The sequence below is a fragment of the Saccopteryx bilineata genome, chromosome 2 (assembly GCF_036850765.1).
Source record: "Saccopteryx bilineata isolate mSacBil1 chromosome 2, mSacBil1_pri_phased_curated, whole genome shotgun sequence".
Lineage (NCBI taxonomy): Eukaryota > Metazoa > Chordata > Mammalia > Chiroptera > Emballonuridae > Saccopteryx > Saccopteryx bilineata.
In genome coordinates, this window is record NC_089491.1 from 233,879,508 (window position 1) to 233,895,923 (window position 16,416).

A 16,416-nucleotide genomic window follows, 5' to 3' on the forward strand; every position below is an offset into this window, starting at 1 on the left:
TAAGCCCTATTCAAATAAGTATAAATACATGATAGTAATGTAAAATATAATATAATAACCATCCTGTATAGCAAAAATACATCATTTCTATCACGTGCCATGTCAGGATGTCTTCCTTTGCCACTTATAATTGGAGTGCCAGAATAGTTTGGATTCATTTTGAAAAGATAAGCACTCATCTAGAAAGGTCTTGTGCATGGTAAACGTATTTGTAGTGGGTGAATCTGAAAATGCTTTTTGGAAAATACTAATTAGAACACTCTTGGGCAGAATGGAAGGGTGTGGTGTGCTGGGTGGGCTCTGTGGGAGTTGGGGTGTCCTCCAGTGGGAAGGTGATGGGAGTGGTGGTGAAAACACCAGCCCGTCAGTCCCTCCTTCCCGCCAGGTCCCTTTGTGGATGGAAGAGAAGTCACGGAACAGCCTTCCTCCCGGAACTGGCTGAGACTTGGGGGAGGGGGGCAAGGGCCAATGGGGCTGTGTGCCTGGGCTCCTCACGGGGGCTTGCGCTGACATGTGTGCCATGCAATGTGTGTGCAGGGCCCGGAGGCCCACAGCAGCATGTTGATTCTCCACTGGCTTCTGTCCATTTCTCCCGCAGCTTTGAGCTTGAAAAGCTGTGTCGCTTCATCATGAATGTAAAGAAGAACTACAGGTGGGTTCCCTACCAAAACTGGAAGCACGCGGTCACCGTGGCCCACTGCATGTATGCCATCCTGCAGAGCAACCGCGAGCTCTACACTGACCTGGAGGTGCACACTGCTGCCAGCGGGCCAGGCGGGGGTCGGGCTCTGAGTGGGGCACACGTGTGAGTGCGTGTGTGACACTTCTGAGTCTGCCAGGCTGGGACCAGGAGGGGGTCAGGCTTCGCGTGGGACATGCAGGTGTGTGCATGTGTGACAGTTCCAGGTCTGCCTGGACGGGACCGAGTGGGGGTTGGGCTCTAAGTGGAACAGGTGTGTGTGTGTATGTGTGACAATTCCAGGACAGATTCTGGTTCAATCAGTAGAAGCACACTTGACAGATTGCTAGACTCAAGCATTTATTGTGTTACTTTGTGTAAGAAATGTAGATACACAAATTCCAACTTCACTAACATGTCCCCAAGGAAAGAGTCACTTTGGTGGCCTTTCTTCCTCATGAAGTCTTGTGAAGAGACCTAAGAAGAGTGAATCTTTCTGTGTCCCACAGGCCTGGGAGCGTGGACACACCTGGTGAAGGGCCGCCCAGGGCGTCCTGTGCAGTTAGCCCCTGAGGACTGTTTGAGCTCCTGGCACAGAGGGGTAGGGCCCGTGGTGTCTCCTTGGCTTTCCGCACCTGCGGCGGCTCCATACCTGCGACGGGTTCACATGGGAAGTTGTCCCACCGTGGAGCTGGCAGATTCTGGGCAGCTATCTGTTCCTGCCCAGGTGCCCTGGATGAGCAGAGTAGCTCAGCCCAGCATGCTGATCCTGGTCCGGCCCAGCCAGGCCCCCAAGCGGATCTCCCTTGCACCCAGTCCCAGAGAGCCCATGAACACCTGCCCTCAGCTCCCCTCTCCTCTTCTGTGAAGCTGGGGGACTGGTGTCCTGACTCAGGGGGCATATGACCACAAAGAGAGGGGAGCTTCCTGTCTGTGCTCAGGACAGTGCCCTCCGTTGTGCCCCGGTTCATGCAGAGCAGAAGGCCCTTAGGGTCTCAGCCTCCTCTATCTTTCTGTGACACCACCTCGCTGTCCCCGAGCCGCCTTCCTGAGCCTCTGACTCTCAGGGAGGGCTGCAGCCAGGTGCTCCGCCCCCCCCCCAACAAGTCTCTGCTTCCCCCTCTGCTTTCACGTTCCTGCTCACATGTCACCCCCTGGACTGCCCTTGACCTCCTCCTGCTAGTCCAACCAGCCTGCTCTGTATGTTTTCCTCGCACATGGTTGGGCATTCTGCACGTGCTTTGTGATTTTCCTGCTGTATTCACAAGTTACAACAACAGCGACGATGTGAGACTTGGGCTGTGGTGGACAGAGATCGCTCTCCCTGGTGCAAATTGGTGGTGACTGTGGTTTGGGATGTGTGCTTTCATTTGTTATCAATTCCACTTCTTCTCAGACTTGAGGAGAAAAACTGAGGAATGGTTTTACTCTCGTGTTCATAAGCAGAAACGCAAAGGTTAAAATGATGAGGTCACTCAGCACTTCAGAGCTCCGTTGGTGCTGTGGCATCCGTGGCAGAGGTTGCTGTGGCCGGTGGTCAGCTGCGGGTCTTCTTCCCTGTCCGCGGGGCTGAGTGTCTGCGCTCTGTGCCGTTCTTACAGCAAAGGACTGCTGATCGCGTGTCTGTGTCATGACCTGGACCACAGGGGCTTCAGCAACAGCTACCTGCAGAAGTTCAACCACCCGCTGGCCGTCCTGTACTCCACGTCCATGATGGAGCAGCACCACTTCTCCCAGACAGTGTCCATCCTACAGGTGGGCTGGCTGGCTGCGCCCGCTCTGTGGCTGGCATTCCTTCCAGGAGAGCAGTTCTCTGGGGTGATGGGAAGGTGCTCTCAGTCCTGGGAGCTGGCACTTGTGGTCAGCACTAGGTTAATATGGATTTGGGTGAAGGATCCTTTATGAAGATTTTAAATATACTTTGTGATCATATTTGGTGTTTTAGTACATGACAGCCTGAGGCAAAGTTTGTTTCATGTAGTTTAATCTAATTTATGAGGCTTTTCGTAATCTAGAACCAGCATATATTAAACAAAAGATCTTGAAAGTTAGGCAAATTCAAGGTTTTAAGTGCTTCCTGAAGCCCTTTAAATTTTTGTTTGTTTCTTTTATTGCATTGCATTGCATTTAAGGTGTTCTTGCTGTTTGATCAAGACAAGGACAGTTGTCAACTTCACTGTAAAATATATATGCTCCTCCACTTTATTTTTTTAAGACTTGATTCATTTTAGAGAGGAGGGAGGGAGGGAGAGGGAGGAGAGAGACATAGGGGTCCTCCTACACTTTAAACCTTTTCCCTCAAACTCACCCTAACAAGGTAGCGATAACCTCAGAGTGGTTGTAATAAAACGAGCTGTGTCTGACTTGGTGGCAGACCCTGTATCTTCCTCCATTGTCAGCACCTCGGAGAAGGAGGAGGACACATCAGAGGGCCTTCGGGTCTTGTGTCTAAAGGGAGCACTCTGAGTGCTCAGAGCAGGGACCAGCCACAGCAAGTTGTGAAGCAGCTGGGCGTCTCTGCCTGGGCCAGTTCTTTCTTGTGTCACCAGGGGTCCTCTCTGTACCCCACCAGCTTCCCCTGGGCTGGCCGGGCTGGCATGCTCAGCACCTCCTATCCCAGAGAAGCTGACCTGTCCGGGTCCCACCTGCAGGACTGAGAGGGAGGAGGCAGAGCATGCGGAAGTGTGAGTGCTCATGACCTTCTGGGCAGACATGGAGGCTGTGTTGGAGACCAAGCACTTTGTTTTCAAGTCCCCTGCGGCAGGTAGCTGAACATTCTCCTTGCTCGTGGGCTGGTTTTGTCCCTGATGTCCCCTTGACACCAATTTTTCCCTTTTTTTCCTCTAATGATATATGTGTAATGATATAAGTATGAATGAATAGATAGAAACATACATACCTGCCTAAAGATCCAAGTGGGTTCGTGTGTGTGTATATGTGTATACACCGACATAAGAAAAATGTGCTCTTCGTAAATAATCAAACATTCTAGAATTTCACGTAAGTTTATATATCCTTTGACCTTACTCCTCCCATCAGGCTGTTTGTTGTTATGGGAAGAAGAAAAGTGATAGAGATGGTGGCGCGGCCTTGATATAAGCGGGAGGGGCCTGTGTTGACTTAGGAAGGTGCACCCAGCTGTCCCCGAGCTGCTGCAGCTCACAGAGGTTCCCCTTGCAGCATTCCCTCACTGTGTGGGCCTGGTTACTGAGCGGGGCTCCCCCAGTGAGAAGGACCTGGTCGCAGGGCCCGGGTGACGAGAGGAGTCTGGGCTAGCCGCTGTCACCCAGGAGATCCTGGGAAAGGTTAGGCCACAAGCCCCGGAGGTGGATTTCAGTCGCTGCACAGGCCCAGGGGCACGTCTGCTCCGTTTTCTGAGGAGATGGGCTCAGCAGATCACAAGGACAGGAAGCTGGAAAGAGCGATTGGGCATAGCCGTGGATTCGGGGGAGTAGCCCTCCTGTAAAGACTGAGCCGATCCCAGACCGACCAAAGCTCCTGTGTGAGCTGCAACAGGGAGCAGTGTACTGAGGCCACTGCAGACCCTGCCCTATGGGGCCCATAGTACGAGCAGCAGTGTTCAGGACAGTCGCCCCCCTTTTCTGGAAACCTCTGTACTCTCAGCTGATTTTGCAGGTACACTCAAGACATGTCTCTGAGTGTTCCTGCTCAGATCTTACTGCCCCTGAGGGTTCAGGGGGAGCCTGTCACTGAGCGCCTCCCAGCTGCCACCAGCCACCGCACGGGGTAAGGGGACATCGCAGCACACGTCTCTGTCCTGGAGTGTGGGGTCTGCAGGAGGCCAGCGTCCCAGCTCAGCCCCGTGGCCGCTCTTCTCACTGCCCTGCCTGCAGGTGCTCTGGGGAGGCAGCCCTTCTAGTGGGCTGTGGCTCTCACTGTGTCTCAGCCTAGGGCACTGTCACTTTGGTTCCCAAACCCCCAGCAGCGTTCATTGTAGCCAGAGTCGTGCTCAGTGTGGGCACCTGCTGTGACCTGGTTCCCCAGCATAGGCTGTGCCTGGATGACCCCTCTCCACCTGCAGCCTTCTCGCCCCACGTCCTGTGGCCACATCTGCCAGGACCCCGCTTGTCCAGACCTCCAACTCTGCACTGTGCATGTCACAGTGTTGTTGACCTGAATGCAGGGTCACAGCTAGCTCCTCGCTGACCAGGACAGGCAGACGGAGCGTGCAGGGGCTGTGGGCTGACGGTAGTGCCAGCCGAGGGAAGGAGAAGCATACGTAGACATGTGGCCCAGATCCCCTTCCATGTGTGAGCAGGCGTGTGGGCTGGCCTGTGGGGTGAGTGGAGCCATGGAGGAAACCAGCCGCCCTGTGAGGCCAGCCAGAGAGAAGAGAGGTTGTTTTCTAACCTCTCACCGTGATCTTTTAACTTAGAGCATCAGGACGGTTTCCACAGTGACTGCGCCATGGCTGTGTATAGGGTCATGATGGGTGGGCATTCAGGAGAGGAGACTGCCCACCTGGGGTACCCCATGCAGAGCTGGCCACTCTGACCATGACGCTTTCCTGAATGTCCCTCAAGGGCCCATGTGCTTGGCAGCGCACCTCGGTCCTTTATCATGTGTCTGTTTACTGCCTTTCTCCCCTGACCACCATTTCTCCAAGGTGGTACCTCCCCACTCCACCTTTCCAGTGCCTGTCTGCACATATTGCTTTCCTGCTGGGCAGTCTTCAGTGGCCTCCCAGCCTCGATCTCCTCACTGACCAGGACTGCTCATATGGTGGATGTCTCTTCCCTGACTGCCCTCAGTGCTGTTGTGTCACAGTCTGTCTGTCCTTCTCAACAGCCTTTCTATGGCCGGGAGGGGCCAGTGCTCCATACCATGGCTGCGGCAGTCTGGTGCCTCTTCAGCGTGCTCCCACACGGTGCCCCGGAGCACACATGTGTCCTCCTGGTTCCACGTTGTGCTGAGCTTTCCAGGATGAGTGAGCTTTCTTCTGCTCTGAAGTGTAAGCCTGAGGGGGCAGTCCCTGCATGTCAGTCATCTCCGTAACTGTGGGCTGTGACCCTGGAGTCTGTGGATGGGTGTGGAGATGGTCACACCGAGGTAGAAATGGGGAGAATGAGGGAGACTTTAGATTGGGCAGAACAAGTCCAGAGATAAAAACTGCAAGTCTTGTTTGGGAGAAAGTGAACAGATAAGTCTCCGTGGTGCAAAGCGAGTAGGTGGCTCAGCAGGAGAAAGGGACACGCCTTCGAGTGAGGAGACTCCTTCGAGTGGACAGTGACATCCGAGGAAATAGGCCCTTTTTTCTCACCTAAACCTTACCTACTCACTTTAGCGATTGTGATAGAACCATTAGTGTCAGAATATTAAATGCGTTCCTTCCCTTTCCTCTGAGATGTTAATGATTATTTTGAAAATTGAATCTGCTTTTTTTCTGTCACTTGCCTCCTGTAACTCTCCTACCTATGGTAAGTATCAGAAAGTCAAAATTTTAGAAATCAGACTCATTAGGAATGATTATGCTCATTATTAAGAAAATCTTCTCAACATCCTATGAATCTCGAATTCCCACAGCTTTGGAAATACGTTCACACTTGAAGAAAGTTCCTCTTCACCCAGCATTGTGAGATCCCATGGCAGTTTCATTACTTTATGTAGTGGTGACATTTCCGTGACATGCTCACACATTCCTGCAGTGTGTCTGCGCTGGGAAATTTCCATTGCCTGTGGTATGCCCAGCACTGCCTCGCTGCTGACCTGAGGTGGCAGGACAGATTGGCTTCAGTCTGTCCTGCCCTGCAGGGTTCTGAGTGGACATGGTCTTTGGCCCCCACATCCATCTGGGCACATCTCTTTGTTCGTGTCTCCTTATCCCTCTCCCTTCCCTCCGGCTACAGAATGGTGCTAATGGAGTGAACCACCTCCACCATCCTAGTCATTGTTTTGTCACCGGCTGAGGACTCTCTGTAAACCAGACACGAGGTCTGTGCTCATACTCATGTGCTGTCAGTCCTGTGGTATCCTATGTGGTGGGAATTATGCACTCCCATTTCACAGATAAGAACTGTGAGCATCGTCCATTGTGCCATCGCTAGCAGTAGCAGAATGGGATCCAACTCTGGAATTGCTTGACCCCAAAACCTGAGTTCTTACTTACAGCCTGCTCCTGCTCCTCAGTGTGCCATCCCGTCCCATGTGGGGGGCAATGATGCATCAGAGTGAGCCTTGGGCATCTTTTCAAGGCCTTGGGTTGTGCAAATTGGATGCAGTCAGTTGTCATGGACATTTTCATCCTAAAGCCCTTGGGAGTCCACCCTGCCTGTCACTTCCTAGAGCAGTGACTTTCAACCTGGTTGGAGCAGGACTGCAGGGAGTGAGGTCTGGACTGCTGGACTTCAGGTGTCAACACCTGAGCCCTGGGCCATCCATAGACTCTCATAGGTCTGAGTAGCACAGGGCCTTCTGGAGTTACTGTGATTAATAATAGTGTTTAAAATCTCGCTGAGGAAAGATTGGTCAGTGTGTCTTTCTGCATCTGTTCTGATGTACACGTGTCACCTCTGCCCTGCCCTTGTCCCCTCAGCCCTGCCCACATGCCTGCCCCGCCCCCCCGCCTGCTTGACCCCACCCTGCCTGTGTTACACCAACAGCCCTGCCTGTGTGCCCCACCCCCCCTGCCCATGTGCCCTCCCCCTGCCTGTGTGCCCCCCCCACCCCGCCCTGCCTACGTCCACACTGTGGGCAGAGCTGTTGTAGAGCAGACCTGGTCATGTCAGCACCTGCCTGGAATCGTCTGGGGCCCCCATGCGCTCCCTCCTGGGCCTCTTATTCACCCTCCTCTACCTGAACTCTCACCTGGCGCTTGTCCACTTGCTCAACATCCTGAAGTTGGTGTCGTCCCAGCAAACACACGTCTCATGCTCCCCCTTCCCACCTCTGTGTGTCCTTCAGAATGCGGTCCTGCTCCTGTCCTCCCAGAGCCCTCCCCACCCAGCCGGACACACTGTCCACTCTCGGTCTCCTGTGGCTCCACTACCCTGAGAGCTCCTCCATGGTGAGCTTAGGGAGGTCGGGCCTTAGATGCAGTGGTCCTAAGTGACCACTGTCCTGGCATCAGGAGACCCTGCAGGCTGAGCATCTGCTAAGGGGGGACTGTGCTCCCAGCTCTGATGGACAGACACAGCCAATGGCAGGAGAAGCTGGGTCCTTCGTGTCACCCGGTGTAAGAGCTGGAGTCCTTCCAGCATCACCGCACCTCAACGCCATGTGTGCTCAGGCACGGCGCGGGTCCCAGGACCACAGCGCCCATAGCCCGTACCTCTGCTGTCGCGGAGGCCAAAGTGCTGGGCTGCTTGCCTCCACCACATGCCCGCTGCCTTCAGTATGTGTGAGCCTCACACAGTGTGGCCTGGGCTTTTAATGCTGACACACTTACCTACCGAGATACACATGTGTTGTATTACTCTGTGAGGCTTTATGTTTTAACTAACATGAAATTGGAGCTTTAAATAATACTTTGTTTATGGACACAGAATAGGATGGTGCAAAAATAGGTTTATGGTTGTTTGTATAAAATAATAAATATAACAATACAAGAATCAACTCCATTTTATTTACTCACCAGTGTAAACATACTATTGCCCCACTCTTTATTTTATTTTAATTCTCTTTTTAGTTAAATTTATTGGGGTGACTTTGGTTAATAGAATCCTATAGGTTTCAAGAGTACAATTCTGTGATACACCATCTGTACATTGTGTTGTCCTCCCACCTCCCAGATTCAGGTCTCCTCCTGTCACCATGTGTTTGGTCCCCTTAAGCCTTTACTGCCCCCAGCCCTTCCTCTGGTGCCGCCATGCCGTTGTCTGTGTCTCTGAGTTTCAGTTTTATGTCCCACAGATGAGTGAAATTACGTGGTACTTAGCCTTTCTTGTCTGACTTAACTTTGCTTAGCATGGCGTTCTCACCATCCATCCATGCTGTCACGATGGCAGTGTCATCCTTTCTCGTGGCTGAGGAGCATCCCACTGTGAACACATACCATGCCTCCCTCACCCGGCCCTCTACCGAAGGACAGTTCAAGCTGTCTGTCTGGTGTGTTTGGTTTGTATGACTCCCTTACAGTTTTGTGTATTATTGCAAACTATCTGGAATATATTTATTCTAGAGTTTCTTGAAGGGAAGAGGGCCATTTTTTGTTTATTTATTCATTTCTTTTACTTTTATAAAAATGAAGGAGGCAGTAATAAAGTCCTAATTACAACTTTTATTATAGAGGTCCCATCCTCAACATTTCCTCCTTCGGTATTGTGAAGCAATCACAGAAATAATGAATCCACAGTGGGTGGCAGAGTGTACAGCTCCTTTATAACGAATTTTGTTTGTCTTAGACAACAGACACTTCTTAGACTGGGATGAAAACGCAATCATGATGACACACTAACAGGGTTGCAGTCTGGTCGTAACTCTGGTCATCAAGAGCATTTACAGAGTCCAGTCTAAGATACCCCTATTCTAGAGAGACTAAAAGCACAACCAGCAGCACACGAGAATACTGTGTGCACTGTGACCAAGTGGGTATTGGCAGCAGAGGGATGAGTCACATGCACACATGGATTGCATGTGGCTCCTCTTCAGGTCCCAGCCGTCAGCAGGCGAGCACATCAGCACCGGGGGACACCCTGCGGCCTACAGTGTGTTCAGGGGAGCCCAGCTCGCAGGCACTCAGGGTGGAAGCAGAGGCCAGTGGCTTCATGGGTCATGGTCGTGCCAAAGCAGAGAGATGTCACAGCATAGGTCAGAGAAAAGGTTTCTGTTCTGTAGCATTTGGCTCTAGGACCACAGACAGCAAGGCTGGACAGGCCATAAAGGTGGTTGAGTTAAGCCAGCCGCCCAACCTTGAGTCGTTTCCTGTCCCCACCAGTCACTAAGCAGCCTTTGCTGTAGCCGCTGGGCCCATGGCGCTCACGCATGTTCTGAGCATGAGATGCGTCCCCCTGTGCTGAGCTGATGTTAGCTGGGTCACAGCCTGCACCCCTCCCTCTGGGCTTGTGGAGCTGCTGCTGTGAGGCTGTGTCACTACAGTCACAGTGATAGCCAGGAGACGCAGGGTCTTGTCAATCAGAGGGACTTCTTGGTAGTGTTCCAGCATAGCCGTCATCTCAGAGAGATGGTGGACTCGTCTACACTTTGTAACTGGAAAGCGAAATCATGTATGTGAAAGTGCTTTCCACACTCAGCGCCTTGTGCAAGCAGAAGGCCATACAGCCCTTGCTGTCAGGGAGGTGGCCACCCAGAACCGACTGCTGCATGCACTGGAGGACGCTGTGGGCATGTACGGACTCCCAAAGGTGAATGATGCAGAAAGACTGAGGGCAAGGATAGCATGCACATGCAGCTTTACTCCAGAGCGACAGGAAGCAGACAGCATGTAGTGGATGTCTGATCTTGTACAGAAATACACTTTAATAACTTTACAATTTAATATATTTCATCAGCCAATCATGGTAGCTTATGACAAGTAAGAACACTCAAAAACCAATTTTTGATAGCATCATGATAACTAAAAATGAAATAATTAAAATATTATTAGTGAACCCACAAATTTTACACATCTTAATTATCTCAATCTTTTTTCTGTTTGGAGAAAAGCAATCCATTTTTATCTCAATTACAAATAAAAACTTGAAATTCTCAGAGGGAGGAATTAATGTGGAAAGTATTTAAAAGATGCCCATATAGGAAGAGAATTCTGGGACAGTAGAATCGAAGTGACCAGCCTTGGGGCCTTGCCAGGAGGGACACGCTGCACTGTCCCCCACCCCAAGGATGGAAGGGAAGGTGGCCCAGGCTTGCACCTGCGTGATTGGCATTTCGTGTGTGAGCTCTTGTGCGTGGGGAGAGTGTTCAGTGTGCTGACATGCACTTTACTTTGAGGTTGTGGGGCAGATACTTCCAGGGCAGTGGTAGTCAGTCTGGTCCCTCCCACCCACTAGGGGGAGCTCCAGCTTTCATGCTGGGCGGTAGCAGAGTAAACAAAGTATAAATAAAAAGATAGATTTAACTATGTAAGTTGTTTTATAAAGATTTATTCTGCCAAACAGCAAGAATCCGACATAAAGTACTTGGTAAGTAATTATTATTATATACTTTAACTTGCTGTAACTCTGCTTTATAAATTTTATAAAGTAAAGTTACTTTCCTACTTTATAAATCATCATTACTGTGGAACCGGTGGGCAGTTAGAAAATTTTACTACTAACAGAGATACAAAAGTGGGCGGTAGGTGTAAAAAAGTTGACTACCCCTTTCTAGGGTAAAAAGACAGGAGGTCAGTGTTCATTATGCTTCCTGGAGTGGACAAGGATATAGGTAACTTTTAGCTCATTGATTTTCAGTATAATATTAAAAGCACTACACTTTTAATTTAAGAAAAAAAAATTTTTATTTAAATACTTTACATTTTTCAGGCCTTCAGTTACTGATTAGACATATCCACAAACTAGGTAGGTATGTAGTTCAGTCACTGAGATTTTGTGGCCGCAGATGATGTTACTATCGCTGAAATAGTTCATTCAAGTGCTGGTTTTGTTGTTGTAGCTGGAAGAGAAGGCACAAACCAATCCATTTGTCATTTCAGACTATTCTTCTGTTTCCTCCAAACCTGTCATTGGCGTGCCAGGTGCCCCTGGCTGACTGTGCTACCGCCAGCCGGGGAGAAGCCACAGGATCCGAGCTTGTGCTGGTCACTGGTGGTGTGTTTGTGTCTTCACATCTGGAAGGGCACAACATCTTCTCCACGCTGAGCTCCAGTGAGTACGAGCAGGTACTCGAGATCATCCGCAAAGCCATCTTCACCACCGACCTGGTGCTCTACTTTGGAAACAGGAAGCAGCTGGAGGAGATGTACCAGAGCGGCTCACTGAACCTCAACAACCAGTCAGACAGATAGGGGAGTCTGACAGCTGGAAGCCCTGTAGCTGTGATCAGAGTCCACGCACCTCTAAAAACAGAAGTGCAGCTTTTGGTGAGGTGTGTGTCTGGATTCATTTTTTGTGCATGTGGGTGTCCTGTTGTTGAAGATACTGTCTTTATCCACTGTTTGGGTTTTGCTTTTGTGTCAGACATCAGTTGACTATGTTATGTGGGTCTACTTGGGGGCTCTCTGTTCTGTTCCATTGATCTATTTGTCTGTTCTCCCACTGTGCTGATGACTACAGTAGATTTATAGTTAGTCCTGAAGTCAGGCGATGCCAGGCCTCCAACATTGTGTGGGCTATTCTGGGCCTTAGGCCTCCATACAAACAAGTATTTCATTTTGGGAGGTGCTAATATAATAGGTACTATATTCCTAATTTATAATTTCACTTGTTCCTTGCCAGTATGCAAGGGAAGCAGTTGACTTTTGTGTGTTGACCTTGTATCCTTCCATCTCTCTGTAATCACCTGTTAGGTCTAGTGGTGTTCTTGTCTGTTCTTTTGGATTTTCTACAGAGATAAACATGTCATCTGTGAACAAGGACAGTTTTATGTCTTCTTTCTCATAAGTGTATCTTTTATTTCCTTGTATTGTCTTACTGCATTGTTAAGGACTTCTGGTCTGATGTTAAAAAGGAGAGTTTAGAGGAAAGGGTACCCTTACCTTATTCCTCATCTTAGGAGAAAGCTTCTGGTTTCTTCCCATTAAGTATGATGCTAGCTGTATGTCTTTATCAAGCTGAGGTTACCCCGTGCCTAGTTTACTGAGAGCTGCCATCATGAATGAGTGTTGAGTATTGTCAGATGAATATTATGCATCTATTGATATGATCATGTGATTTTCTTTGGCCTGTTGGTAATATGATAGATTAAATTATTTTTGAATATTGAACTAGCCTTGCATGCCTGAGATATATCCTACTTGTTTGTGGTGTATGATTCTTTTTGTGCAGGATTGGCTTTGATTTGCTAAAATTCTGTTGAGGACTTTTTACATCTATGCTCATGAGAACTATTGGTCTGTAGTTTTCTTTTCCTGTAATGTCTTTGTCAAGTTTTGGTCTTGGAGTAGTGCTGGCCTCATGGAATGAGGGAGTGTTTTCTTGCTTTTATGCATAAAGAGGGATTATAGCAAATTGATACAATTTTTTTTCTTCAAATGTTTGATAGAACTCACCAGTGAACCATTCTGGGCCTGGTTCATTTTGTTTTGGAAAAGTTATTTAGTATTAACTCAATTATATTTAATAAATAAAGTACTTTCAGATTGTTTTTATTCTTGTGTATATTTTGGCAGATCCTTCAAGAAGTTGGTCTGTTTCATCTTGGTTGTCAAACTTGGGGCATAGAGTTGTTCATGATATGTATGCCTGGTTACTTTTTCATGTCTATAGGATCTGTAGTGATGTGCTTTTCTCATTTCTGATATTAGTAACTTATATCCTCTCTCTTTTCTTCTCAGTTAGACTTGTTAGAGGCTTATCGATTTTATTGATCTTTTCAAAAACAGGTTTGAGTTTTTCTTTGTTGATTTCTTATTCTCAATTTTATTGATTTCTGATCTAATTCTTATTTCTTTTCTTCTACTTACTTTGAATTTAATTTGCCATTTTCTAGTTTTGTAAAATGGAAGCTTATAGATCTTCTCTGATCTGATTCTGGAGAGGAGTCCCCAGCTATGGTTCTGGAGGAGGAGAACGTGCCTGGGCCCCCTAAAGGTCCCACCCCCATGAAGCCTGCCTGGGCCTTGCGGCTCACTCTCCCCAGAGCTTGGCTGGAGCTCAAAGAGACTGCCTTTCTCCACCTTGTACAGATCCCCTGAGCTTGGGGAGAAGTGGCCTCTGAGCAGGATGGATTAGGACCTCCAGTTCTGAGCCTTCAGCCACTCCTCGCACCCCCAATGGCAGGTTGGCCTTGCTTCTGAGGCTGGCCTCCTAAACCCTTCTCACCTCCTGCCTTGCCTTCAGATTGGCAGGAGGGCCAGTCCCAGAGTGTGACAGTTCTTCTGTCCCTGCCAGCTTGCTACCTGGGTCCCCTCTGGCTTCCTCTGTGAGGGGCCCTGATCTGGTCCAAAACATCCTGGACCTCTGAGCTTGTGTCTAGTGCCTGAAATGTTCTTTACCTCACTTCCTGCCTTACCTCCCTCCTGTTCTTTTCTTCATTGTCTTGATGTCTCTGTCTTCACTCTGGCTCTTTTCCCTTCTATCCCTTCCTCCCCCCTCCCTCCTCTCTCTTCCTCTCAGTTTATCTTTATTTAATATTCTCCCTCCCTCCCTTCAGGTGTCCCATCCTCTTCTCCTGCCCCTTTCTGCCAGTTTTATGTCACATGGAGGAGTGTTAGGGCAGCTGAGAGAGGACAGGCAGGGGGTCCACACATGTTTCCTGACCTCCCTTCAAGAGAAGGCAACCCTTCCAGACCTGTGGGGCACGTTGCCTGTAGGTCACTGTATGGGCCTCTCCTCCCCTCCCCTCTCACTCCCACTGCTGACCTTGCAGGTGGAAGCTGGTTTGAGGGGGTCAGGGAGTGCTGGGTGATGGAAGTGGTCTGGGACAATAAGCTCTTCTCATCAGGAAGCCTAGCACTCCCTGTTCACCAGGTGCTGCTGACCTGGCCCATGTCCACTTAGATGAGGCCTCTGTGGTGCCTATAAGGCTGAGGCCTCCATGCCTCTTGGTTCTCTGCCCTAAGGCCCAAGACAAAACTCAGAGGCAGCATGACCCAGGCCCTGATGGGCTTCATGTGGAAGGGCACAGTGTGCAGCCAGCCATCTGCATGCATGGCTTTTTTTTCTAGAGGATCCAAAGGGAAGGACATCAACACCATCAAGTCTCTGAGAGTTTTGCGTGTCTTGCAGCCCCTCAAGACCATCAAGCGGCTGCCAAAGCTCAAGGTAAGGGCCTGGAGTTGGGACTTGAGAGCATGTAGTGCCATGCATACATGTTGGGTACATACATGCTCACCCACATGCATTCACACACATGTGGTAGACGGACATGCACGTGCTGTACATGCATGTGAATGCATGTGGAACGAGCATGCATGTGCTGTGCACGTGTGTGTACCTCTGCACATTTGCGTGAGCATGCATGTACCATGCACTTGTGTGGGCCTGTGCATATATGTGGGCCTGTGCACATGTGAATGAGCATGCATGTGCCATGTAGATGTGTGGGCCTGTGCAATGGAGTACACATATGTGAATTAGCATGTATTAGGCTGTGCATGTGCAGGACGCATGTTAGGTGTGTACACTACATGTGCATACATGTATGTGTGAGTGTGTATAAATGTGAATAACCCTGTCCTCCTGCAGCTTCTCTGTGGGATAGGGGTAGGCACAGCTGAGGGGAACCCCCACATGAGGTTTTCTCAGACCATGTACTGCGTGGGTGGGATGGGTGCTCTCAGCTCTCTGACACCCACACCTCCAGCAGTGTCCTGTAGGACAGTATTTCATTCACAGCTGCAGTGTCCAGAGGAAAGGACTGCCCAAGGAATTGGGGGATGATGGGGTGGTGTGGGAGGCAGGTCCCGAGGAGTGGTAATGGGGCTGAGCCCTGCAGGGTGGGTGCAGCTCAGGCTCTGAGTAAAGGAAAGTGTGAAGTGTGCACTCCAGCACTTAGAGTTCTTCTGAAATCTAATCACTGTGTGAAGTGCTTTATATGCGTCAAGTCATTTAATTCTCCAAAACTGTGTGCAGTGAAGTACCTGTAGTTTGAGGATCTTGGAGGTGCAAGTCTTGGGGACACAGGCAGTGCGGGGATTACAGAGGGTAGTTTCCCCAGAGCCTGTTGTGTGAAGGGGCCAGCTGGGAGGTGACCTAAAAGCAGCCAGAGGCGCTGGGTCAGGTGGAAACTTGGACCTGCCATTGGGGAGAGGGCCCAGGGACACTGTGCAGGTGGGCTGTGGCTGTGTTTGCCAAGCCCTCTGCTCAGTCTGTGCATGCCAGGCAGTGTTTCCGGAGGTGGCTGTGGTGTGGGATGGGGACAGCTGCTGGGCTCCAGGAAGCTGGGACTGGGGCCAGGTCAGCAGTGGAGGGAAAACTGAGCTTCCTGGTGGGGAAGGAGCTGAGGGAAAGGGCTGGTGGTAACGTGAGTCACCCCTGGGCCACCAAGCGTGCCCAAAGTGCCTGTGCTGAAGCGGGTCACAGCATCGCTGCTTCTCTGCCCTGCACAGATCCCACAGATGGGCAGGAGCACAGTGTAGCCCTCTGGCAGACCTCGGGGCGGGGTTGGGGTGAGTGGCCACATCCCATTCCCTCTGTGTCAGCTCTGCCTGACACAGGCCAGCCTGGACTCCGGGCTGTCATTGCCCACCTGCCCTGTGACACCTCTCCTAGCTCTGCCAGCCGCTCTGTTACATCCACAATGACCCCTTCCTTCCTGAGAGAAAAACAGCAGGCAGCAGGTCCTCTTGATGGTCAGGGGCCCAAGAGCCACACAGGGTCCTGAAGTTCTAGCATGTAGGTGCTCTGTCCCCCGCACTTGCAGGCTGTGTTCAACTGTGTGGTGAACTCCCTGAAGAACGCCTACGTCAGGGGTCCCCAAACTACGGCCCAGGGGCTGCATGCGGCCCCCTGAGGCCATTTATCCGGCCCTCACCACATTTCTGGAAGGGGCACCTCTTTCATTGGTGGTCAGTGAGTACTATATGTGATGGCGCCGCAAAGCGCGGCATCACTCACATACAGTACTACTTCCGGTGATGCGGGACGCTGGCGTCACGGCTCTGGAAGTGCGTCATATCACTTGTTACAGCTAGCAGTGACAAATATGGAACTAGACATTGA

General features: G+C 50.3%; 1 protein-coding gene across 1 annotated transcript in view; it reads left to right on the forward strand.

Moving 5' to 3' along the window:
- Positions 1-16,207, forward strand: part of LOC136322444 (cAMP and cAMP-inhibited cGMP 3',5'-cyclic phosphodiesterase 10A-like) — a 29,922-nt gene extending 13,715 nt beyond the window's left edge. Inside the window, 6 exon segments of the mRNA XM_066254448.1 lie at positions 599-751; positions 2,281-2,434; positions 11,424-11,587; positions 12,797-12,844; positions 14,316-14,517; positions 16,118-16,207. Of these exon segments, the coding sequence (XP_066110545.1) occupies positions 599-751; positions 2,281-2,434; positions 11,424-11,587; positions 12,797-12,844; positions 14,316-14,517; positions 16,118-16,207 (811 nt within the window).
- The last annotated feature ends 209 nt before the right edge of the window (positions 16,208-16,416 follow it).